At 36.4% G+C, this 22,850-nt stretch overlaps 1 protein-coding gene across 1 annotated transcript in view; it reads right to left on the bottom strand.

The window, feature by feature from the left end:
• Sym (symplekin scaffold protein) overlaps nt 1–22,850 on the bottom strand; it is a 662,620-nt gene that overhangs the window by 125,326 nt on the left and 514,444 nt on the right. The window contains exon 25 of the mRNA XM_090376545.1: nt 6,291–6,399. Within this exon, the coding sequence (XP_090232671.1) occupies nt 6,291–6,399 (109 nt within the window). The remainder of the gene's footprint in view (nt 1–6,290; nt 6,400–22,850) is intronic.

Below are 22,850 nucleotides of genomic sequence, written 5' to 3'. Positions count from 1 at the left end.
TGGTCAGTGACTCCCATAACTAACCTATAGTGGCTAATGATCACCTGATGGTCTTGGTGGAGACATTTCTGGAAATCGCTGAAGTCAGTGGTGATTTGTGTCACTGTCACTGTCTAGTTGGCTGAAACAATGAGATAGATGTCGACAGCCACGTTCATCCACCACCTTTCTCCACCCACAATGCTGTCCACGACGGGATGTTATTCTAAAATCCCAATACACTCTTGATACTATCGAAAGGAGCTGGTACAATTTCTGTACTACCTCTGAAATAGAGTGATCCATGCATCGGGCACCCACTATCATCCCTCTTTCAGAGTCAGTTAATTCGTGACATTTATCCAAAATGACATCGAATTTTTGTCTACGTGAATGCGGTGTACCTATATACTTGCCAACCAGTGGATTCATCCACTAGCAAGAGGGGTGACAGCATCACGTTGACCAGGAACCAGGTATCCCATGAATTCTGTCCTTTGAGGGTAACTGATAGTCAGGTGACACTTGTCAAGTGGAGGGATTTCGGCAAAGTCCAGTTGTTTGGCAACAATTCCCTGCTTGCCCCTTCATGGTGGGACTGTTATAAAACCCTGGGTATAATCCCCATGTCCAAGTCCTGAAATATAGTATATAGGACATGATCGCCAAGGTGTGAACCAACATAAGCAGGGGTCGAGGTGAGGAATACAGATCACACAGAGGTGTGGTGCAGATTCCTTACTCCTGATACTTCTTCAATAAATAAAGTAGTGGTATTGTGCCAGTTGATGAGAGTCATCTACCATCTTCTATTACCTGATAACAAAGACATAGCATTCCAATCAGTAGGTGAATTCACTGCTTAGTGAATTTAGTGGCAAAGCCCATATTTAGTTGGGTGAAGTGCTAAACCCAAGTTTAGATGGGATTAAAAAAGTGATGAAACACATGTTTAGATCAGATGTTACAAGAGCAAAGCTCCAGCAACCTCCAATCTCTTCCATCATGCAATATGACTGATGTCTTTTGAGGTTATGATATTATCATGGCAAGATCAAATCTTCCTTAAAACTGTTTACAGGTCAGCTGCTAGACAGTCCACCAGATTGAACCTATTAATAACTCTCTAGAAAGTGCCCAGATTAGCTAGTATATAATTTTGCTGCCTCTACTCTGACAGATAGTGACTAATAGGAGTCTGAATTGTGCTTAAGTTGGGGGGAGTAGGCATTGTCAAGGCCATTTTTATGTCAAGGAGTTGGGTATGGTCTTGCCATGTGTATGCAACATCCAAAAATTTCATTATTCATACAACTAGGCTCCCGAAATTTTCTTTAGTACTGAATATATCATGAACAGTCAAACTAATAGGACAATCATATCTGCAAAAAGATCTATACCTACCAAACACTTACTCATTCGCTTCACAAATATATGTAGTCTCTGTTCCAATCTGGACATAGTTGCATAGTGTTTGGGTTGGGGGTGCCACCAGTAGTTTCCCACAACTGCACCACTGTTTCTCTTGTGTGGTAAGACAGAGCTCTGTAAAAACCAGAAGTGTGAGTGTAGCGGTGGGTTGTGTTTGTTCATCTAGCTTTCTGCCGTGGGTCCCCTAGTGGAACCCATGTTGCCCGTCACTACTTCTGGGAGGTAAGCCAGGCAGTCCCATGTTCTCTGGCTGGTCTCTGCTAGGGTTGACTAAGCTTCCTGACAGGGACCATAATATATATATATATATATATATATATATATATATATATATATATATATATATATATATATAAAGGGGGGGTAGAGTGGGGGGATAATGAGTCAAGAGATGGGTGGAACAGTTGAAGTATTGGGGATGTAGAAGAAACATCCCCAAGTGGTCAATGGACGCTAAGTTCCATCAGGCAAAGAAAGGGGAAGAGATGGGGTTGAAAGTGACTGTGCAAGGGAGCACATATAGGATTGCCATTTGGCACCTCTGTCAAGTCCGTGTGGCATCCAATCTAGGGGATTCTAGTCAATCCAATGGTAGCTATCAAACTCCAGTGGTCAGATAGTTTTCTGTTTAGTGGTGTGAGGGTCAAATTCATGACTGATTAGTCTGGATGGTAGTCTGTCATGGTCTCAAACTGTCTATTGTCTTCCTTGGGACCGCTGCAGTGCCAGTACAGCAGCTGTGAGTAAAGATTTCCTTCAGCTGAAGAGCTCTTGAACGGAACATGTAAAAGCTGTATAATCCTCCCTATCAAGTAGGTGTGCTTCTTGACTTTTGGGTATATAGGTCAATGAAGTGATGAAGATACACTGGGTAGTCATATGTGAGGTGGGACCAATTCTCAGTCTTCCCACCACAGATGCAAGTTGGATCATCGGTGATTCCCAGAGCAGTCAGTTTGCCTTTTAATGATCCATGGCCAGTTAAGAGATATGTAGCATATAGGCCAGGTGAAAACCAGGGAGGGGGTGGGGGGAAGCCTGGGGAACACTGTCAATGTGAGGGAAGAACTTTCTGGTAATTTCACTTTTGTTGGAGGTAGTCCATTTTGCTTCCCAAGATGTGTGAGATGTGTTTCTTTTCTGCTGTTCTATAGTTTGCGAGGTCTGTTGTGAAGTCAAGGATGGTCTTGGGATTTGCCTTGGAGAGATGGAATAGCAGTCTACAGTGGATGACCTCCAGGTCCAGTGGCATGGCACCCATCAGGATTTGTAGAGAATGGGTATTGACAGTGCAGCAGGTCCAGATAGTGGCAAACAGGATGTTCCTTTGCATGGAGTCGAGAATCGTTCTACAGGTAACAGTGATGGCTTTTGGGTACCAGATTCTTCTTAGGTATTTAAGATGTGGCTGGAAATTTAGTTCACTGTCATGGACTACTCGTAGATACTTGAGTGCAGAATCTTATGGATCTGTTATCAATTTTTATCTGTGGCGGTCTGTTTACATTGAGACTGAGCGAGATGGAATCTGTTTTGGTGGCAGATATGGTGAGGCTGTGGGTTTGGCCCAGTCCTGTAGCTTCTGTAGTGCATTGTTCACCAAACTGGACAATGTCCATTTTCTGACAAAATCCCAATGATTGGTTAATTCAAACACTGCTGATCTCATCTGTCCAAATTATTTGCTGTACAATACCTTTCACTTCAAAGGTGATACTTATGCATATGTCCACTCTGATATTCATGATCAGAGACTTACTAATTTGCAATTCTCTCTTTTCGATTTTTTCTGGATTAAAACCTCTCTACCCTATTCTGTTAAATTCATCTATTGCTTCTACCAATCCCAATTCTGCTAATCACTTGGAACTCTTTTACTTCCTTTCTTTGAAACTTAAATTTCTCCAGTCCAGCTTTCCTAACAGTGAGGTGATTATCCTGGATGATTTTAACCTTCACAACTTCAGCTGGGTTCTGTTTTGTACTTACACAGACCAACATGGTCGAGATGCAGAGGCTTTTGCAATTACTAATGACCTCACACAAATTGTTCATTTACTTACCAGAATACCTGACAATCCTAACCACACAGCCGACACTTTTGATCTTTTTCTCCTGAACAATCCTTCCAAGTACATGGTCAAAATGAGTGGTCCTCTAGGTGCCTCATATCACAACTTGGTGTTGGTCTCTTCTTGAATGGAGCCTTTCTCTCATGGCCATTTAGCCTCATGTTGTTTGGCATTACAAGAATGCAAAATGGGATTATCTGCATGATTTCTATTCTTTTTTCATTTTAAATCCTCTGATGTCAATGTTGCCTAATATCATGTCAATGAAGTTATTATTGAAGGGATGAAATAGTTTATTCCGCACTTCTGTTTAAAATCTAAGGCTATTCAAGATAAGAACGTTGTTGCAACTGGCTCGCATTCAAATCACCAGGTTCATTTTCTGCCTATATCAAAGCTTGCAACAATTGTAAAGCAGTTATTAATCAGTCCAAACTAGATTCTGAACAGGAAACTTGCTTCTTGTCGAAACGTAGTCAAGCATTCTGGTCTCTTGCCAAAGCAACCGGCTGCAACTTTAGCCCATCTGTACTCCCAGCAATGTTAAAACCCAATGGTTCTATTGCCATGTCAGTTAAAGAAAAAGCAAACCCGCTAGCATCCTACTTTTCTTCTAATTCTTGTATTGATCATCTTGGTAAACCACCTTCTAACATTCCCAGTACATTCCACTCAATTCTGCCTGTGGTCTTCCATCAAAAGGATGTCAGAAGAATTTTGAATAATCTTCATACCATGAAAACTCCACGTCTTGATGATATTTTTCAATGTGTTCTGAAAAGCTGTCTCCTGAACCCATTACTACTGTCTTGCATTACCTTTTTTTATGTTTTCTTATTCCACTGGTGTTTTTCCTTCTGCTTGGAAATTTGCTCATATCCAACCAGTTCCTAAAAAAAGGGTGACAAATCCATCCCATCTAATTATTGTCCCATTATATTTACTTCTACTCATTCGAAAGTAGTGGAGAAATCTATTAACTGCAGCTTCTACACTATATTGAAACATTTTATCTGATTGACGATCGCCAATATGGATTCCATCGGTGTCGATCGAGGGATAAGTTCAATAGAAAAATTTGTTGAAGCTCAAGCTTTTTATTATGTTTTGCATAATAAATAAACTCTTCTAAATAAAGTTCCATCTTATGGATTGCCAACTCTTTTTTGTATTTGGGTCGTCACAGTGGACAGCAGTCCACTGTGACGACTGATTCTCCACTAATGCTAGTGTTCTCCAAGTTCAGTTCTTTCTCCCACTCATTTCCACTTGTATATTAATAATAGTACAATAGGTTGTAATACTTTTCGTGTTTGGGGTTTCATAAAACAAAAAAATAAATAAATAAAATAAAAAATAAATAAATAATAAAAAAATTTAAAATAATAATAATAATAAATCTTAGAAGAAATACCCATAGAAGGTTAATTTTAAAAAGAATTAAATGTATGAGGAAAAAACGTTAATACACAATTCTGAGAACACAAAATCTAGATTTCTATGATGACCATGTGAATATTAGGATAGTTTATTTAGCTCTTAACTAAATCACTATACATTAAGGTAATGTTTTGGGAACCTTGCTAGAATCCATCCTCAGACAATACATGGGTTGCTGCCAGTCTCTTGCTAGCTGAATGTCTCAATTCTGACTGCACATTCTTTGAAACCTGATTGTATGCAGTTGGAAATGAGACATTCGGCAAGCAAGAAGCTGGCAACAGCATATGTATGATCTGATGGTGAGTTCCGGCAAGGTTGCCAAAACGTTACTTTAACACATAGTTATTTGGTTAATAGCTAAATAAACTATGTTAATATTCATGTGGTATAAAAGTGGTCATTATAGAAATCTATATTCCATGGAGAACTGCTGATTGTTGTCTTTCTCCAACTCTGAAACAACTATATTAGAAAACGTGATAATGCAAGTAAATCTGAGAAAATGATTTATTTCATAATCATACCAATTACATTATTACTCTCACCCCAAACCAAAACTGCAGAGATTAGTATAGACCAAATTAAAAAAAGTAAATTAACACATCATAAAAATAATAAAAAATAACCAATGTTCTTATTGGTTATTTTTATTCAATGTCTACAGGACACACATGCATTTTATACACAACAACCTCCTCAATTTACTTGTTTTTACATAAATTGTCATATACAGCTGACAGCCAGCCCCATGGTCCTAATAAAGTAGTCAGAATACATTTCGTGTTTGAAGTCACCTCACGGGGGGGGGGGGGGAATGGTGTTTGAAGAGGAATTCTGGAGGAAATCTGTAAGCATGACATTATGAAAAATGAAATACAATAGCAAGTACTGTTATTTTCATCCCCAAGTCATAAGGATGGGTTCAACAATATGCCTTCTATATTTATAAGTTCAGTGCATAAGAATGCTGATTTGGCAACATGGATTACAGTGAAGTGTGAAATGTGTTATTTGATAAAGATATTCCTAAACATTTCTTTACTATTACTGATTTGGTTATTTTGAAGATTCTTTAGGAAATATATATTTTTTTACTAATTTACAACCACTTGAAAGGGTTGAACAGAAACTATCAGATTTATAAAATTCTTAAATTAAGGTTATTTGCCTGCATGTCTTATGTACCTATGCATATGTTAGCCATAAGGATCTTAAAACTATGGTTGCTCTAAAAAGTCTTGTTAAAAAAAAAAGTAAAGTTAAAAAGTACCATATTTTTTAAGATTTCAGTCACATTGTTTTACAGTTACTGTATGCTATTTTGGGAGTTACTAATTAATAAATTATATGGGAAAAAATTTGCACCTTTATCTGTAAGAATATGAATAATCCTTGTAACAAGAGTTTCTGCACCCTTTGGGCAATTTTCTACTAACAATAGGAGTTCAGGGGAACCCATTCCCATTCCTTTGACCTATGCAGAAATGGAAAATTTTGAATTTATTAGTAATAATAATAATAATAATAATAATTTAAATTTGTAATTGGTTTAAAAAGAATATCAGTAAGTAATAAACTATAATATCAGCAAAATAGACTAAATTTGGTGATATTATTTCTTTATCAAATTGCTGCATAATTTCCATAGTTTTTTGTAAAATAATCGCACAAGGCATAGGACTACAATTGGCAATTCATTATAGAACTGGCATTGATACCTCGCAATATTTCATTCATAGTGAACTACAAAGTAGTATAATGGATAGCATCGATTTAAACATATCTTATACTGTGACTGCCTTCACAATGAGTTACCATGTACAGGTAACCTAGCACGAGCTCGTAAAGCGGGAATTTTTCCCCCATATACATAATGTTAAAAAGAGGGGTTGCGTTCTCAATGATGAAATCTGACCATAGTAATGTTAAATAAAGGTCAACAAAACAATAGTTCATGCTTAAACAATGATTTATTTATCCAAAGAAATGAAAATATAGCCTTTAAAATCAAGCAAATTATAATAATAAAGAAATTATTTACATCATACAAATGTTAAAGAATATTTATTCTTCATCATCATCGACAAAATGTATACTCGTAGTCGTTTTTCACTCATTGTTGGCCCGGCACTCGTTGGTTTGTTGGAAGCACAAGGAGTCATTTTCTTCTTTGGAAATGCTTCAAGAGTTGTGTGTTTCCAAGACAGTCTTCTCTTTTCTTTAGAAACTTCATGACAGCATTCATAAGCATTTTTTTAAAATCTGTAGAAACTTTTCAAGTGCACCCGAAATTTGAATCTTGTGACTCAAAAATCTCAATAGCTTTTTTTCTGTGTGTTGAAAAGCTTCATCAAGCCCCCTTGAGAGTAAAGGAACGAACAGGAATTTAATCTGTTAAATCTTCTTTTTCCTCAGCTTCCTCACATTTTGCCATTTCAAGGAGTTCTTGATTTGTGAGCTCTCCACTGTGTTTGAAGCAGATCAGCGACATTAGCTGTAGAAACCTCAAGCTGCAATTGGTTAGAAATATGAATTAATGACCACTTCTATTTCGTTTTGTATGATCTCTTCTGGTTCTTGAAATCCTTCAAAATTATCAATAAAATGATGACAGAGTTTATTCCAAATACCATGTTCTTCTCTGTAACTTTGTCCCATGCTCATTTTATTATTTTGATTGCATCTAAAATATGTAATTTTTTCCAAAATTCTTTAAGAGTTGAACCGACCTCCTTATCTCAGCCTGAACAAATAAATGCATGCACAGTAGTAAAGTATTGTACAGCAACACGTGTGGTATGAAATGTCATATTTATGAATGTGTAGCATTTATTTATTGCAATTAATGTCCATATTTTCGATTCTGTTGATACTTGATATTTGAAAAAAAGAACATGTAAACCCAGGAACTCGTAAAACAGGAACTACCTCGAAATAAGTAATGCTTCACTAATAGAGAAGACTATTGTTACCACCACCTGGATGGCACTGTTTCAAGGCTTGCTTGGCCTATCATCGATGGGTGGGTAGTTATGTACTGCAGTTATGCCAACCCAGGTATGAAGTATAATTCCATAATATGAGAGATGCCTGATGGTGTACAAGTGATAAACTAAGTCAAATAATCCCACAAGGCATAGGACTCTGACTGGCAGTGATATTTCATAGGACTCTCACTTTAGAACTGGCAGTGATATTTCATATTTCGTTCGTAGTGAACAACAAAGTAGTGTAATGGATTGCATCGATTTAATTATATCTCATACTGTGACTACCTCCACAACGAGTTACAATGACATTGCACTACCTCGAATAAGTAATGCTTCACTAATAGTGAAGGTTATTCTTACTTATTCTCAGTGGATGCCACCAACCAAACAGCACCATGTCAAGGCTTATTGGGCTAACATCGGTGGGGGGGGGGTACCCCGGTGATGCAATCATGCCATAATATTGAATTCAAGGTGTGCTATGCAGTGCCAATTAAATGTGCAACTTTACAAATGGCAAATAGTATATATATCTAATATATCTGTAACCTGGCAGTGTAAATACTCAAATTATAACAAAAACCAGGGTGCCAGATTTGATAGGTGCAAACTTTCTTTTAATTTCTCAAAAAGGTTGGTGAAAAATTGCTTCTAGGAATGATCTGTAAGTTCAGTTGTTTTTTATTATGGATTAATTATTTTATTTCAATCCATAGTTTATGACCAGAAATATTACTGAGTCATCCTTTGGAATTTCCAGAAGGAGGACGGATTTCAGTCTGCTGGTTTTTTTGCACTTCATTTTCACAAAAAAAAAAACAAAAAAAACCAGCTTTTATTGATTCTACTAAAAATTCAAACAAATATCTTATAGATATAAATTTTAATTGTGAAACTATTTGTCTTCCATTTTTCTATTTAAAAACTGTTAAATGAACAAAATGTAGACATGTGTTGTGTCTTATGTAAGATGGCCCTAAACATTAGTTCAGCTTTGCTGTGATATGCTATAACAGTGCAAAACTCTTCAGAATAGCCAGAAATGAGTGTAGCAGTGTGTGTGTGTGTGTGTGTGTGTGTGTGTGTGTGTGTGTTCTTTAATTGTTTTGGGCCACTTTTCTACCAGGAAGACTGCCTCCCAGTACCTGTCTGGACCCCAACTATACTTGCGCTGTTTTAGTAAACTATATCCTGCACCCACAAGTAGCAGTGCAAGTAATATGGATACTAGTGTTCCTGTACCATTGAGCCCTAATCAATGTTATTTGCACAAGAGTGAAGAGACAAGATAATAAATAAATGAATAAATAAAATATAAATCTGCACCCACAGGAAGAAGGAAAAAACCAGTGGGTGCCTCTGATCTCGTACCACAGAAGACCCAATCCTGGATACCAAAATCCTGCCTTTTATAAAACACAAGTCACCACCAGTTTCTTTTCTAATTAACCCCCCCCAAGGGGCTGGGAAAAAAATCAGTTTGGATCTCCTCAACATTGTGAAGATCCAAAAAATTACTCTGCTCCATAAAAGACATGGCATTAGGTGTATCAATCTGGTAAAGTTCACTTGGATATGTCGAGCTAGGCAAGTCCAAAAGTGGTCAATGATCTTAAATGATAACTAACTTCAAGAGTGTAAAGTCAAATCAGTTAAGTCTAGTCAGGTGTATCCAATCAAAATTCAGTCCAGGTAAGATCAATTAAATCCAGTCCTTGGAAAAGAGATATGGTTATGCTGTGGCTTCTTGATAAGATAATATGTACCTTGGTTTATGATTATTTATTTATAAATTCTTTCTATCTTTTCTATACTAATAGTTATAATTCATTTAACCTCATATTATTACATTAATTTTTACGTAACTCACCGCACATTTAAAAAAAAATAAGCTATTATTATCATTTAATAATTGTTTACTTAACCTACCATTCTCGAAAAGTGTACTTTATTTTACTACTCCCCTCTCAGCTATAGCTGCTTTGTGCTGATCGGAGTGTGGGTCCTATACATTCTACATATTTGCCATATTTTCGTAACTGTTCTACACATTAGCTAGAAAATTTTACTGGGAATACTAAATTTCTACATGTTAGCTAGAAATTTTACTGTGAATACTAAATTTTCCCAATAAAATTTCATAAAAAGCCCTCCTAGGCATTTACCCACCTTACCTCACGGTTCTTTACATTGAGGCTGGTGCACTAGTGTCTCAAATGGTAACTATTCACCCTCCTGAACCCATAAATTCTAAAAAAATGTAAATATTATTATCCCTATGGTGCAAGAAAGCCTGAGGCTTTTGCTGTACCAGCAAAAAAAAAAAAATTGAGTTATCCTGTGAGAGAGAGAGAACAAGAGTCAGAAGTGGAATAGCTAAGGCAGTAATTTATGTTTATAAAATAAAAAAAATGCTACCCAACTCATTTGTTTATCCCCTCTAATAATTTGTCTACTTTTCCCTTAAATGTATTCAGATAACCTATCCTATGGCTAACCTTTTTCATGCCACCTTATGTTTGTTGTCTGGGCAAGAGTTAGGGTGCAATCCACATTTAATTTATTCAATCCATTTAAAGCTTTAAACACTTCAATCATGCCCCCCCCCCTTCAGGTCCCTAGTATCCACATGTCACAATTTACAAAATTGAAGCCGTTTGTGGTAAGTAACCTTTGTGTCTCTGAATTTATCTTGTTGCCCACCCAGCAGATCCACAACCTTTTTGAAATGAGCACCTGTATGCAGTACTGAATATGTGGTCTAAGTATTACCTTCTGCAACAGGATAATCACCTCCCAGTCTCTGCTGTTAAAATTCCTGTATATTATTGAGAGAACCTCATGAGCTAGCTTAGTGATCTATCTACACTGCTCAGAAACATTCCTCCCCACTAGTCTTTTTTTTTTTTTTTTTCTTTTTAATATTGGTTACTATACTACCCAATTGGTATTTTATTCTGGAACTTGTGCCTCCCATGTGCAGTAACTTGAATTTTCCAATGTTAAACCTCAACTGCCACATCTCAGCCAATCTGGCTAATTCTTCTAGATCTTGTTGCAGCATCTTACCATGATTTTGTCGGCCACCTTGCCAGCCTTTGTATTATTTTTCTTATTTTGGGAAATAAGAAAAATGAAAATAAATTTTCAATTTTTTATGCCACTAAGAGCATTATACATCTCAATGAGAAGTCTCAGCTGAACTCCAGTATAGGGCACACCGATGAAAGACAGCGGTGATTAACAGGTGAAGGCACCTCCCACTCAGGGCTGCGATTGACAGGTGGATGTCACGTGAGAGTACATGATTCTTTGGGATTGTAGCAGTAAATGTGAAATTATCGTTCTATTATTCTCAGCCTTTTTGTTTGAAGGTGTGTGGTTTGGTGCCATCTTGTTATTTTGCTGAATTATTGTTGTAAACTTTTAGGTAGGGTGTTTATCCCCCATTCCACTGTTATTGAATTGAAAAATGAGTTCACAATCTAAATAACCTAGGCATATTAACCTAAGGACAGTGGGTGGAGTCACAACTTGTCAAGATGACTGGGCTAGCCAGATGGGTAAAGTGCCTGCCTGGCAACATAAAGGTGGTGGGTTTGAATCCCGCTTCGGACTTGGATCAAAGTTAAATGCAAAAGCTTTGGGAGGTGCATTATGGCCACAGAAGCCAATGCGCCAACTAACAAAAAAAAAAAAAAAAAAAAAAAACCTTGTCAATCACTACTTTTCCAATGTTTTGCTAGCTGCTATGTTGGACAGAGAGTATGGAGAGGAGGGTATGTGAAGCAAGTAAGAAAAAAGGATTGTTTCTGAATGTGCGTAAAATTAAAATTATGATGACTGGTGATAATCTCGATTCCAGTGAAGGTTAATGGGCAAGATATTGTAAAAGTTGATGAATTTGATTACTTAGGGTCAAGAATAAATAAAAATAGTGACTGCTCAAATGATGTAAAGAGATGACAGGCAATTGCTAAAACGTTGGTCGCTGATCTGATAAAATTATGGAGAGATCATGATCTGCCCCTAAAGATGAAGCTGAGAATCATTAATTCGTTAATTTTTCCAGTTGCCATTTATGGATGTGAAGGATGGAATCTGAAAAGAGTGACAGGAAGAAAGTAGAGGCATTTGAAATGTGGCGTTACAAGAGAATACTGCATATTTCTTACTTGGATCGAAGAACAAATGGGTGGGTATTGAATAAACCATACTGGGTGGGTATTGGCAGGCCTAAAATTCTTCTTCATAGCATCAACAAAAGAAAACTTGAGTTTTTGGTCATATAGTAAAGAAGGGAAAACTTTCTGTTGAAGAATATAATGGAAGGGAAAACTTTCTGTTGAAGAATATAATGGAAGGAAAAACCGAGGGGAAGAGGTGCAGAGGAAGATCTGCAACTAGGTGGAAGGATGGGATCAGTGAACTTCTGGGCATGACACTTGTGTGCAATGCTGCTCGTATAGCACACAATCGATGCAGTTGGAGGAATTTGTTGGTGGCCACAACAGCTCCTCAGGGAGCTATGCGAGTGGAAGAAGATGTTGGACGGGATAACCTAATCTGGAGTTTACTGAAGTCTCCTATAAGGTGCCTAGTTTCCATGCCCATGTATTTGAAGTCTTTCCTCATATGGATGCCCTTTTGACAATCTCATCAGCCATCTTGCCCATTTGGATCCTCCAAGAAGCATTATGTCTCTTTTTTTTTATTTTTGTGCAGTTTCTATACTTGAACAGGATATTTCAAGTGCCATCTTACAATTGCTTTATATAGTCTGCTTGTAACCTCCTTATCTCTACAAGCAAATTTATGGTAAATTGAGAGTACATCACAGATCTTCCTCCTGCCTGTGTATAATTTTGCTGCATTAAACATAGCTAAATTTAATTCCACAATGATGATGTAGAAGTAAAGCTTGTAGGCATATGACTGCTGGTCTATTAATGGTTGGCTGTGTGGTCTATACAGACCTTCCAAGCTTGGTTCATACAGGATTTTCCATGCTAGTTGCTCAGGAATGGATTTTACTTTGGTTGCATAATATAGCAATAGGTTTTGTCACCTAAGTTGTACTGGTGGTTCATAGGCTTCTGCATACAGACTTTGGATTGATGGCGAATGATATGCTCCTAAAACTACATTGTAGTGGACAGCATCTAAACATTTCAGAGTGGTTGGTTTAGTTGAGTCATAAATTAACGTTCCATAATTTTTTTTAATGCTCTTTTTTTTTTTTAATGTATTTTATATACTTCAAAAATGTTAATTTTTTTTTATCTAAGATAACTCCTAGAAATTTAATGCTTGGTACAACTGGGATTACTTGTTCATCTCTGTTTTACTTTGAATCAGGGTGCAAGTTACATTTCCTAGAGAAATGTATGCTAACAGTTTTATGCGTATAAAGTTTAAAACAATTGCTTTAGGCCACGTGCTGACTTTATTGATTGCTCCTTGCAAATTGCATTTCAACTGCTCACATGTTTTGAGAACAGTAGGAGATGCTGAAGTCATGTATATATAGGAGAGTGTCTACTGTATTGCCGCCATCTTAAAAATAAAGCCTGATCACTGCGTGTTGATGTCATCATAAGTGGGCCATAACAAGTATATAAAGAAACATCACTGCACAGAATTGAGAAAAGCAAAAAGCAAGAGTTGAATGTAAAACTACTTTTTTTCTGTGCTTAATTGAATGTTAATTTATGTTGCAAGGGACAATACGGAAAAAAAAAAAAAACACTAAAAATAGATACATAATTAAGATTTTGCAGAGATTTAATAAGTTTCAAATATTTTAATCCCCCCCCCCTCCCTCCAAAGTTTTCCTAGTCCATGGGATTCCTGATGTTACAAATAGGGATTGCAAATTTACTGGGTTCTCGCACTACCGGTAATTCGGTAATTGTATTTAAATTTACTGGATTGCCGGGAATTTACAAAATGCAAACATTTTACAATAAAACTAAATCAAGGAAAGGTTTCAGATTAGGATTGGTACCTCCACGTCCTCTATTCTGAGATCAATGAGCAAGCCTCCCACCTCCCTGCACAGAAGCCTTCTGTGTGGCTAGTTGGCACTCTAATCAAGCCTTTTTATGAATCAAAAGACCCAAAACCATCCACTTCAACTTCATCTTGTAAGCAAGACTGAAGGATGACATGGCTCCCCCCCGCATGACTAACTAATTGCGAAACTGCACTAGTGTCTCTCGACTGTCGAAAACCACTGCACCACATGTCCAGCTCCAAGCACTTTCTTATCCCAGCTACTGCTTATAAACATACTGATGTAACACCACATAACCCTGCTCTTCAATCACTTTCAATTAACAGTATAATTTCAACTAGGCCTAATCTGTTAAGGTGTTCAAAAGCATCAACAAATAGATCAGCACTTATAAAAATTCCCTTTCAAACTCACCCTTAGAGTTTTATAACAAAATGTCCGGAGCCTCCGAAATAAGCTTGAAACTATTGAACAACTCTTGTTGTCCAACAGCATGGATATAATTTGTCTATCAGAAACATGGCTTGAACCTGACCAGGAGTCAATAGCCTGTGCTCTGGCCGCTGGACTTTCATCGTTCTTCACATCAAGATCTCAATCTAGAGGCGGCAGTGTTGCCATCTTTGTTGAAGATTCCAAAGTGAAATTTTTCCACGTCACATCTAGCAACTCCTTATTTTACGAAGCAATAATCGTGACTGTGAAGTTTAATGCCTGTTTAATCGATTTAGTGGCAATCTACATACCCCCAGCTCCAGATATTGCAACAATTGACGATGCTCCCGGCTGGATAATGAGTAAGTTACACCCTTCTGCTACTCACATTCTCTGTGGCAATTTTAACCTTCCACCTCATCTCAGTCCTCTCCTTCAGCGCCTAATGAACAATCTCTGTCCATTAAAGTTTACGATTATCAATGAGGAGCCAACAAGAGGTACCAATCGTCTCGACTTTAATCTATTTTCTGAAATTTGCTGAGTCGACATTCCACCAGAAACGTCCTTCAAATCAGATAACGACCCAATTGCATTACGTTTTGTTCTGCCTATGTCCAGCTTCAATTGCCATAATACTGTAGAAAAGAAAATCATATTTTCTCCAACTTTTCTGGATCCAAAAAAGTGCGTCGAGGCAGTGCAGTCTATTCCATGGCATGTGCTTGATGGATGTGACCCAATCCTCGCAGCTGATCTAATCACAAGATGGATAAATACAGTCACCCTCTATGCGTCAGCCAAAACCGTACACATTTCTCCAAGGACTAGAGCTTGGTGAACCAAAGATCTAGTGAGCAGTTTCTGCAACAAGCAGTACCTTCATCACAGGCAGTGGAAAAGCTCTGGCACAACCCAAGATCGAATCCTATACTCCAGAGCAAGAGCTATTTTCAACAGACTCAAGGCATCAGCAATAAAGAGATTTAGACACAGTCTCATTAATTCAAATCTTGATCTAGATAACTGGATGGACTAGATTTCAAGATTCAAAGCCAATTCTAATTCATTTAATGAGTCCCCGTGATGATGCTCTAATATATGTCGACGATATAAAGTTTCTTACCTTAATCCCACCGTCTGCAAACCCAATGGCAATTACATCTTCAATCACAGAGAACTTGATCACTCTTTCAACTTACTTGAAGATGTTCGGATTAAACCTTAACCCTTCAAAATCTGCAATAATGATTTACTCATTGAAACAGCAACCAACAGTAATTCAACCATCAGTTTTGGGTACTCTCATCCCAGCGGTTACCTTCCATAAGGACCTCGGTGTCTATTTTGATCCGAAGCTGAAATTTAACGTTCACACAGAATACCTCCGGAAGCAATTTAACACCCTACGCTGGAGAGTGAAGCAACACTTACTTAATTTCAACGATGCCGCAACCACTACCAGATATCTTCAAACCACTGTTTATCCAGTTATTTTATATGCTGCTGAAATTTGGGCATCTGCGTCGCCCTCACTTCAAAAACCGGTGCTCTCATGTGAATACTGGTCCCTGAAATGGGCCACAAATAAGCATTGCCAACCCCCTCAATTGAGAACAACTGACATGGCTGAGCAGCTAAATGTACCCAGGCTCCTGAGGTTAATTGACAGCAGGTGTTTAATGACTAGAGTAAAAATGTACACAGGAGTGATAAACGCCCCAAACATCTGGGATTTCTGTCAATGGCACAATCCTCTGCCATCCTTGAGGTCAGACCTCACACTAATCCTCAAATACAACCGGTTGAAACTGTGTAGTCGGTTCCTACCTGCCCAGGCACTCCCCAAAATTCAGGCACTGCTCTGTCTTGGAGCTGACCTATAGAAAATGGCTACCGATTACAAATACCATCACATGCTCCTCGAGTGGATTACAATTGTGAAACTGGGATAAATTCCTCCCAACTGGGTTACAATGTTCAGTTCCTCTTTATATTTTCCTATTATTATAATTTTATTTTTACATGTTTAATTTTGTGTTACTCATAATTTCCCATGTAACTGTAATTTTGCCTATTTAATCACATATATAAGGTAAAACTCCTGGCCATGTCGCCATGATGAGAATTATTGTTACTAGTACATGTACCATACTTAGCAGCAATGAAGAAGTTATTATTATTGAAAGAGAGAATGAGTAATAATTTATTTTTGAAAATTATACATAGTAATGTGAAAAAAAGCATTAAATGAGAATTTCCAAATACAAATTTTACAATAAAACTAACTTACTGATACAGAGAATGAGCAAACATTTATTTTTTAAAGTTATACATAGAAATATCTAAGCAGCACTATATGAAAATTATTGCAAAACATCACAACTAAATTTAATAAATACTTAGAATTAATTACTCATTTTTAATTATTAAGAAAATAGCCTCTCAAAAAGCATAGTGTATTAAAACTGCCATATTCTAACCTCGATCTAATTTTAGTGAAAATAGTACCTGCATTAGAAAATGCTCGTTCTGATTGAATGCTAGCTGGACGAATTGTCATTAATGCAACGAAAACTTTTTTCAGAAATTTTGCTTTCAGTTTTTGCTCTGTGAAGTAATTTATTTCCTTTTTCGCTATGTTTTTTCTACTTATCATTTTCTTTATGTTAGTGTGATCAACATCTAAGCTGGTTTTATGTTTAATGAATAAATTAAATTTCTCTTTCATCGTTAAAAGTGTATTTGTAGGGTCTGTGGTTGAATCAGTTGCTGTGGATGAATTGGAAGTTGATAGTGTTGTTCTGAGCGAGAAGCTAACTACAAGATCTTCCCTTAATTCTTTATCATTGTCAGATTATTGCTTCAGTAGTTCTACAATTTCATTCAACAGTATACTTTTACTTACAGTATTAAAAATTCCATACTTATCCCCCCGGTTTAATATTTCTGGGTTATGTATAAAAGGGTAAAATATCAGAGTAAATGGTACGTCTTTCTTTCACTCACAAGATAATTTCTTGCTTCAGTTCATTACTTAAAAAGAAATTTTGCTTGGATAGTTCATCTAACATGAATTCTACTGCTACCTTTATAGGCTGTAATGTCAATGTTGTGTTTGAGAGCAGCACAGAAGTTCATTTTCAGTAAAGGTCACATCTGAATTAATGTCAATGACACTCTTTCTAACATAATTTTTTACTTCTGAAAAACTGCTCCAAAGTGTTTTAGAGTCCTATATCAGAGACAATTCCTTATCCAATTTCTCTGTAATATGCTTCTGAAGAATATCATTTTTTAGGGGTGACTTGTGAAATATTTTGACAACATTTCATATTTTTGTTATTAACAAATTCAAATGTTCACACGTTGTAAAACATTCATATCTATAATCACCATCAATAAAATGTTCTTGTGTCACTTCTAAGCCAAACTCATTCGCAAAGACTTCTGAATCTACATCCTCATTATCAGGCTCAGAATCTATTTGTTCCTCCCTTTCTTGTAAAGTATTTTCACTACTGATAACTGAATTCCATGAGCCATACACAATTGGTTGTTGCCATTAATAATTTTTGCAACTTTCTTCATTAATGCAGCCCCATCAGTTATTACAGAAACAATATTGTTGAAATTAACATTAAATTCATTTAATTTTATTTGTAATGATTCAACACAGTTTTCAGCACACTTCCGTTGTATCCATATATGAGAATCAAACCAAAATTCCAAAATTTATCACTTGCATGCAGAATAACATTCATATAGTGACGGTTTTTTAGTGATGTTCATTCGTCAATGGTTATTGAAAAGTAAGCACATAATATTCACTTTTATTATTATTTTTTTCCCTTCACAAATAATTTATTCTGATGTTTGGTGTCAGTTTAAATTTCTGAGACCTATGTTGTAAGAATTAAAAACAACCTATTAAAAACGACCTATGTTGTAAGAATTCTCACAACATAGTGCCAAAGTCACTTAAGCCTACTAAACAGGCATAGTTGAGGGTTTATGTTTACATAGGTCTATGTTTTTTTCCTTTTGTTCATCAAGGCTTTGCGGTTTCTGATGAGATGAGTTAATACCAGATGAAAGCAGCTTTTGGTTCCTGTTTGTTTGTTTTTTTATTTCTAGGAGTTTTATCTCACAAAATTTATAATATTTGAATGACTGATTGGCAGAAGAGAAAAAAGTAGTCTCAACAAAAATAAGCTTTATATTGATGATTTCCTAAAACCTTTCAAATTTGAAAAATGGAGTGCTATGGTTAATGGCCAATTTCAACTGTGAAGAATAAACATGGCAAGTAACCCTATAAGAAAATGGTGCTAATTTTATATTAAAACCAGAAATAAGATTATTAAATTCAAAGAGATTCACAGCAAAGATAAAAAAATCACATGAATGCAACAAAAGCATTGTGCTAATGGTAGAAAAATTTTATCGTCATGAAACTCAAACTTGAAATCTATACTTCGAAATTAATATTCATTTTCTTTTCTTTAATGGAAATATTCCAGAAGACTTCATAAAACAAAAAAATCAAAACATTTATAAACATTATATATTAATTAATCTATGTAATCAATTAATTGATCTAGTTAAATTTCCAAGTTAATTCAATTTTAGATAATCTCAACAAGTAAAATATACAAACTTATGAAAATGGATAAATTTCATCATTTAAAAATGATAAAGCAATGATAAAATTGTTTTTAATACTGTTTATGAGCAGTCAGTGGGAGAGGAATCTTAGAGGAAAGTCCTCTACACAGCAGAGGACTATTTCCTCTAAGATTCCTCTCCCACTGACTGCTCCTAAACAGTATTAAAAACAATTTTATCATTGTTTTGTTTTCTACGGCTGTAGGACTATTTCCAACAGCCGTAGAAAACAAAATTCAAGAACTGTTTTGATAGTACAGTGAAAGCAAAGTCTAGATAAGCATCTGTTTGTGTCATTGTTTTTTCTTAGTAAATTAAATAAGTGTTTTATCACATATTTATCAGAAAAACTGAATAGAAATATAACCGAGAGAACAAAATGAAGCAAAAGGATGCACGCAAGGTTGAACAGGCTAGCAGCCCCACTTCCAAGGAAAACCAGAAGAAAATGCTTCTTCTTTTTTTTTTTTTTTTTTGATAATTATATTTTAGAATACATAACATAATACCAGAGACAATGAGACATTTACTTACATTGTATTTTACAGATAATTTGATAAAAGAAACAACTCCCAATAATACATCAGTTTAAACACAGTGCATGGATTATGAATATAATCGTAGTTGTTAACTTTGACTTTTGAATAGCTAGAGATCAGATAACTAAAAGCAGGAAGAAAAATGTGATTCTTTTTTTGACAATACAGACAAAAAAGGTTTTTTTTTTTTTTTTTCTTTTTTTATAAAATGCACGAGTTCTTAGCAAAAAAAAAAAAAACCAAAAATAACGATGGAGGTTTTTTTTTTTTTTTTTTGGAAAAGGTGGTTTGCCACAATGCACATCAACATTCAGTGGCAACATACACATTTAATATTAAAATACAATCAAACAATTCTTTACCAGTATAGTATGTTTTCAAACATTAAATTACTTGGATTTTTCTCTGTGAATTTGTTTGATTTGTGAGTCACACATCAAACAATTACAACAACTTGAAAATAAGATATTGTTTCAGACTTTGCTCTCTACAAAGATGCTGAATTAATGTTTTATTAAAGCAATAGCCTGCTGCCCATACTTTTTGGCTGTTAAGTGCATTTCAAGCTTCACAAGAAAGTGCATATTTGAGCTCAGTTTTCATTTTTCTCAAATGGCTAAATAACCTCTAATGCTAAGCAGAGTTATGAGGAATTGTTGAAATTACAAACATGAATTAGGATAATTTGTTAAAGGACCACTATACATTAATTCTATCATAAGTGTTTGGCAAGTTCTCGTATTGAAATTGGCTGAATTCACACCCAATGCTTCATCCATTTCTTCATCTTTAATGACATTATGTACTGAAAAACTGGTGGTGCCATTATGTAAAGTGAATCCATTTATCAGCAAATACACGGTACAGCCACAAATTCACCTGTTAGTTCAGTCACGGCAAACAGTCCAATGGAGGAACTGGAGAGTCGTACATTTCTGGGTTTGCCAGATCCCACATCCTTTTGGTATCGTTACGTCAACAATGTGTTTGTGGTCATTCCTTGGGAGTCGGGAGACCGACTTTTGTGTCACCTCAACTCTCTGTCACCCTTCATTCAATTCACCAGTGAAATGGAGTTGGGCAATGCACTTCCTTTCACGTGAGGGCACGCATTTAAAGAAACCAGTTTATTGAAAGCTGATATATGCTGGCCAACTCACCAACTAATGGTCAGCACATGCATGCAGCCATCTTCTCAGCATGGTGCAAGTCCTAGTAACCCGCACCTGGACCCACTCCAGTTCTGTGGATGAGAGGTACACTGAGATTGTTAAGGTGAAGACAGATCTGGCAAAGTGCGGCTACCCTACCAGTGCCCTAGATAAGTATGACCTACAGGCCCGTGACCATGTTGCTAACCACAGGGAACATGCAGTGATGACCCTGTTTTTACCACCTTTATCCCCTATTACTCAAACCTGTCTTAAAAAGTTTCTAGGTTCTTAGAGGCTGGTGGCATAAAGTTCTTGCAACTTCCGGGCAGAAGACTGCGGTACTCATTTCGAGGGTTAAGACTCAGATTCACACCTTCCTGCAAAGTGGCTTAGTGTACCATATTTCCTGCCATGACTGCTATGTTGGGGAACTGGTAGAAGACTCAATCGGGTCTCTGAGCACGAGAAAGCTCTCCAAGTCCACTATCAAGGATAGTGGACTTGGAGCATTCAGTGATTGCTAAGCACTTCTGGTCTACCCAGCACGACATCAATCCACGCTGTAATGTCGAGATTATTGACCGATCCCGCCACCACCCTCGCCGGGTCTGGTTGGAATTGCTCCACATCTCATGTTGTAGCGATTCCTTTAACAGGAACAGAGGAGATCACATCCATCCCATAACTGAAGTAACCATCCTCCTAGCTGACAAATGTTGCCGCTCACAGTACCCAAGCATAGCAGCTATAACTACAAGCCTCCAATTCCAACAGCTAATTGTTGCCTGCACCCGTAGCATGCAGTTTTCACCTCACATGACCACCACAGCACGCACATGACATTCTGTACTTTTGCAATAGGAAGGAGGACATCCCCCTTTTTTCTCCATAAGATGGAGAAAAATGGCATTTTTGCAAAAATATGAGGTAAACTGTGCAGTACTGACAGTAATATGAAAGTTAGATGGAGAAGGGGGGGGGGTCAAATTGAATCAAAAACAATGGATTTTCTGAGATAAATCCAAAAAGTTGCAACTAAGTAGGCTTTGCACAGGGCCATCACTACCCATATGTGCCCTATTCCCTCTGTGCAATTTCTCTAACGATATCTGTTGTTTGTTATTGTTCTACCCCTACAATCATTATTACTTTTTTTTTCATTTGACTATTGGCAAACATTTCTAAACAAACCATGTGCATATGCAATTATGCAAAACTCAGGAGAAGATTATATTGTTACAAATGAAACAAGCACACAATCAGCATAAACAACATCATCGTTAGAACTATGAAATACTGCGTACATTTTTGCATTACTTTCCTTATGCTTCTTTGTTTGAAATGTTCTGGTTACATTATGTTTCCCCACTGTTTTCCCATCTAAATACAATATACAAAACAAATATTTCCTTCTCCAGGTTTTACAGTATGTGAGAAATGTGCCGTCTGAAATTTTACATCATATTTCTTGGCAATCTTATTGAAAAGCATTAACTGACTTGATGTGGTCATAAATCCTGATTTTGTTATTAGTTTTAGAAAACTATGCAAGAAAGCAAACTTATTTAGAATAACCAAAAAAAAAAAAAAAACCCCTTCCTATTTCACCCATCCAATCACTTCAAAAGTTTGTCTAGTTTAGCCTTGAATATATTTAAGCTGTCAACTTCCACAATGACAGATGGAAGTTTGTTCCAGCAATCAACCATCTGCTGGCTAAGGCCAGTGAGTGGTTAAATAGCATCAGCAAGGAAGGAAAATAAAAATTAAAGAAAGAAAAAAGAAAAGAAAAGATAAAAACAGTTTTTCTCTTTTATAAATTAAGCTATTACAAAAATGACAGCGAACTATGCTATGACAGCAAGATGAAGAAGGAATTACATCAACTCAAAAAGACAGATTTTCCATCATAAACCCAGATAGTTGGCAGTTATGGTATAATGGTGTTCTTCTATACTACAACTCAGAACAACCAACCGAACTCAACAAACCTAACGCTGCCACTCTTTCCAGCTTTCACGGTGGGAAGTATTGTATGAAATAAACAATCATCTGTTTATATTAAGAGTAATATTTCATACTAGTCCAGTTTCTTCTCTACACAGTCAGAAATAAGTACTGAA

The sequence above is a fragment of the Mastigoproctus giganteus genome, chromosome 6, assembly GCF_048544385.1.
Source record: "Mastigoproctus giganteus isolate SK-2022 chromosome 6, ASM4854438v1, whole genome shotgun sequence".
In the NCBI taxonomy this organism is placed as follows: Eukaryota; Metazoa; Arthropoda; class Arachnida; order Uropygi; family Thelyphonidae; genus Mastigoproctus; species Mastigoproctus giganteus.
Note: the sequence above shows the minus strand (reverse complement) of the source record. Positions and strands in the feature narration are given on the sequence as shown.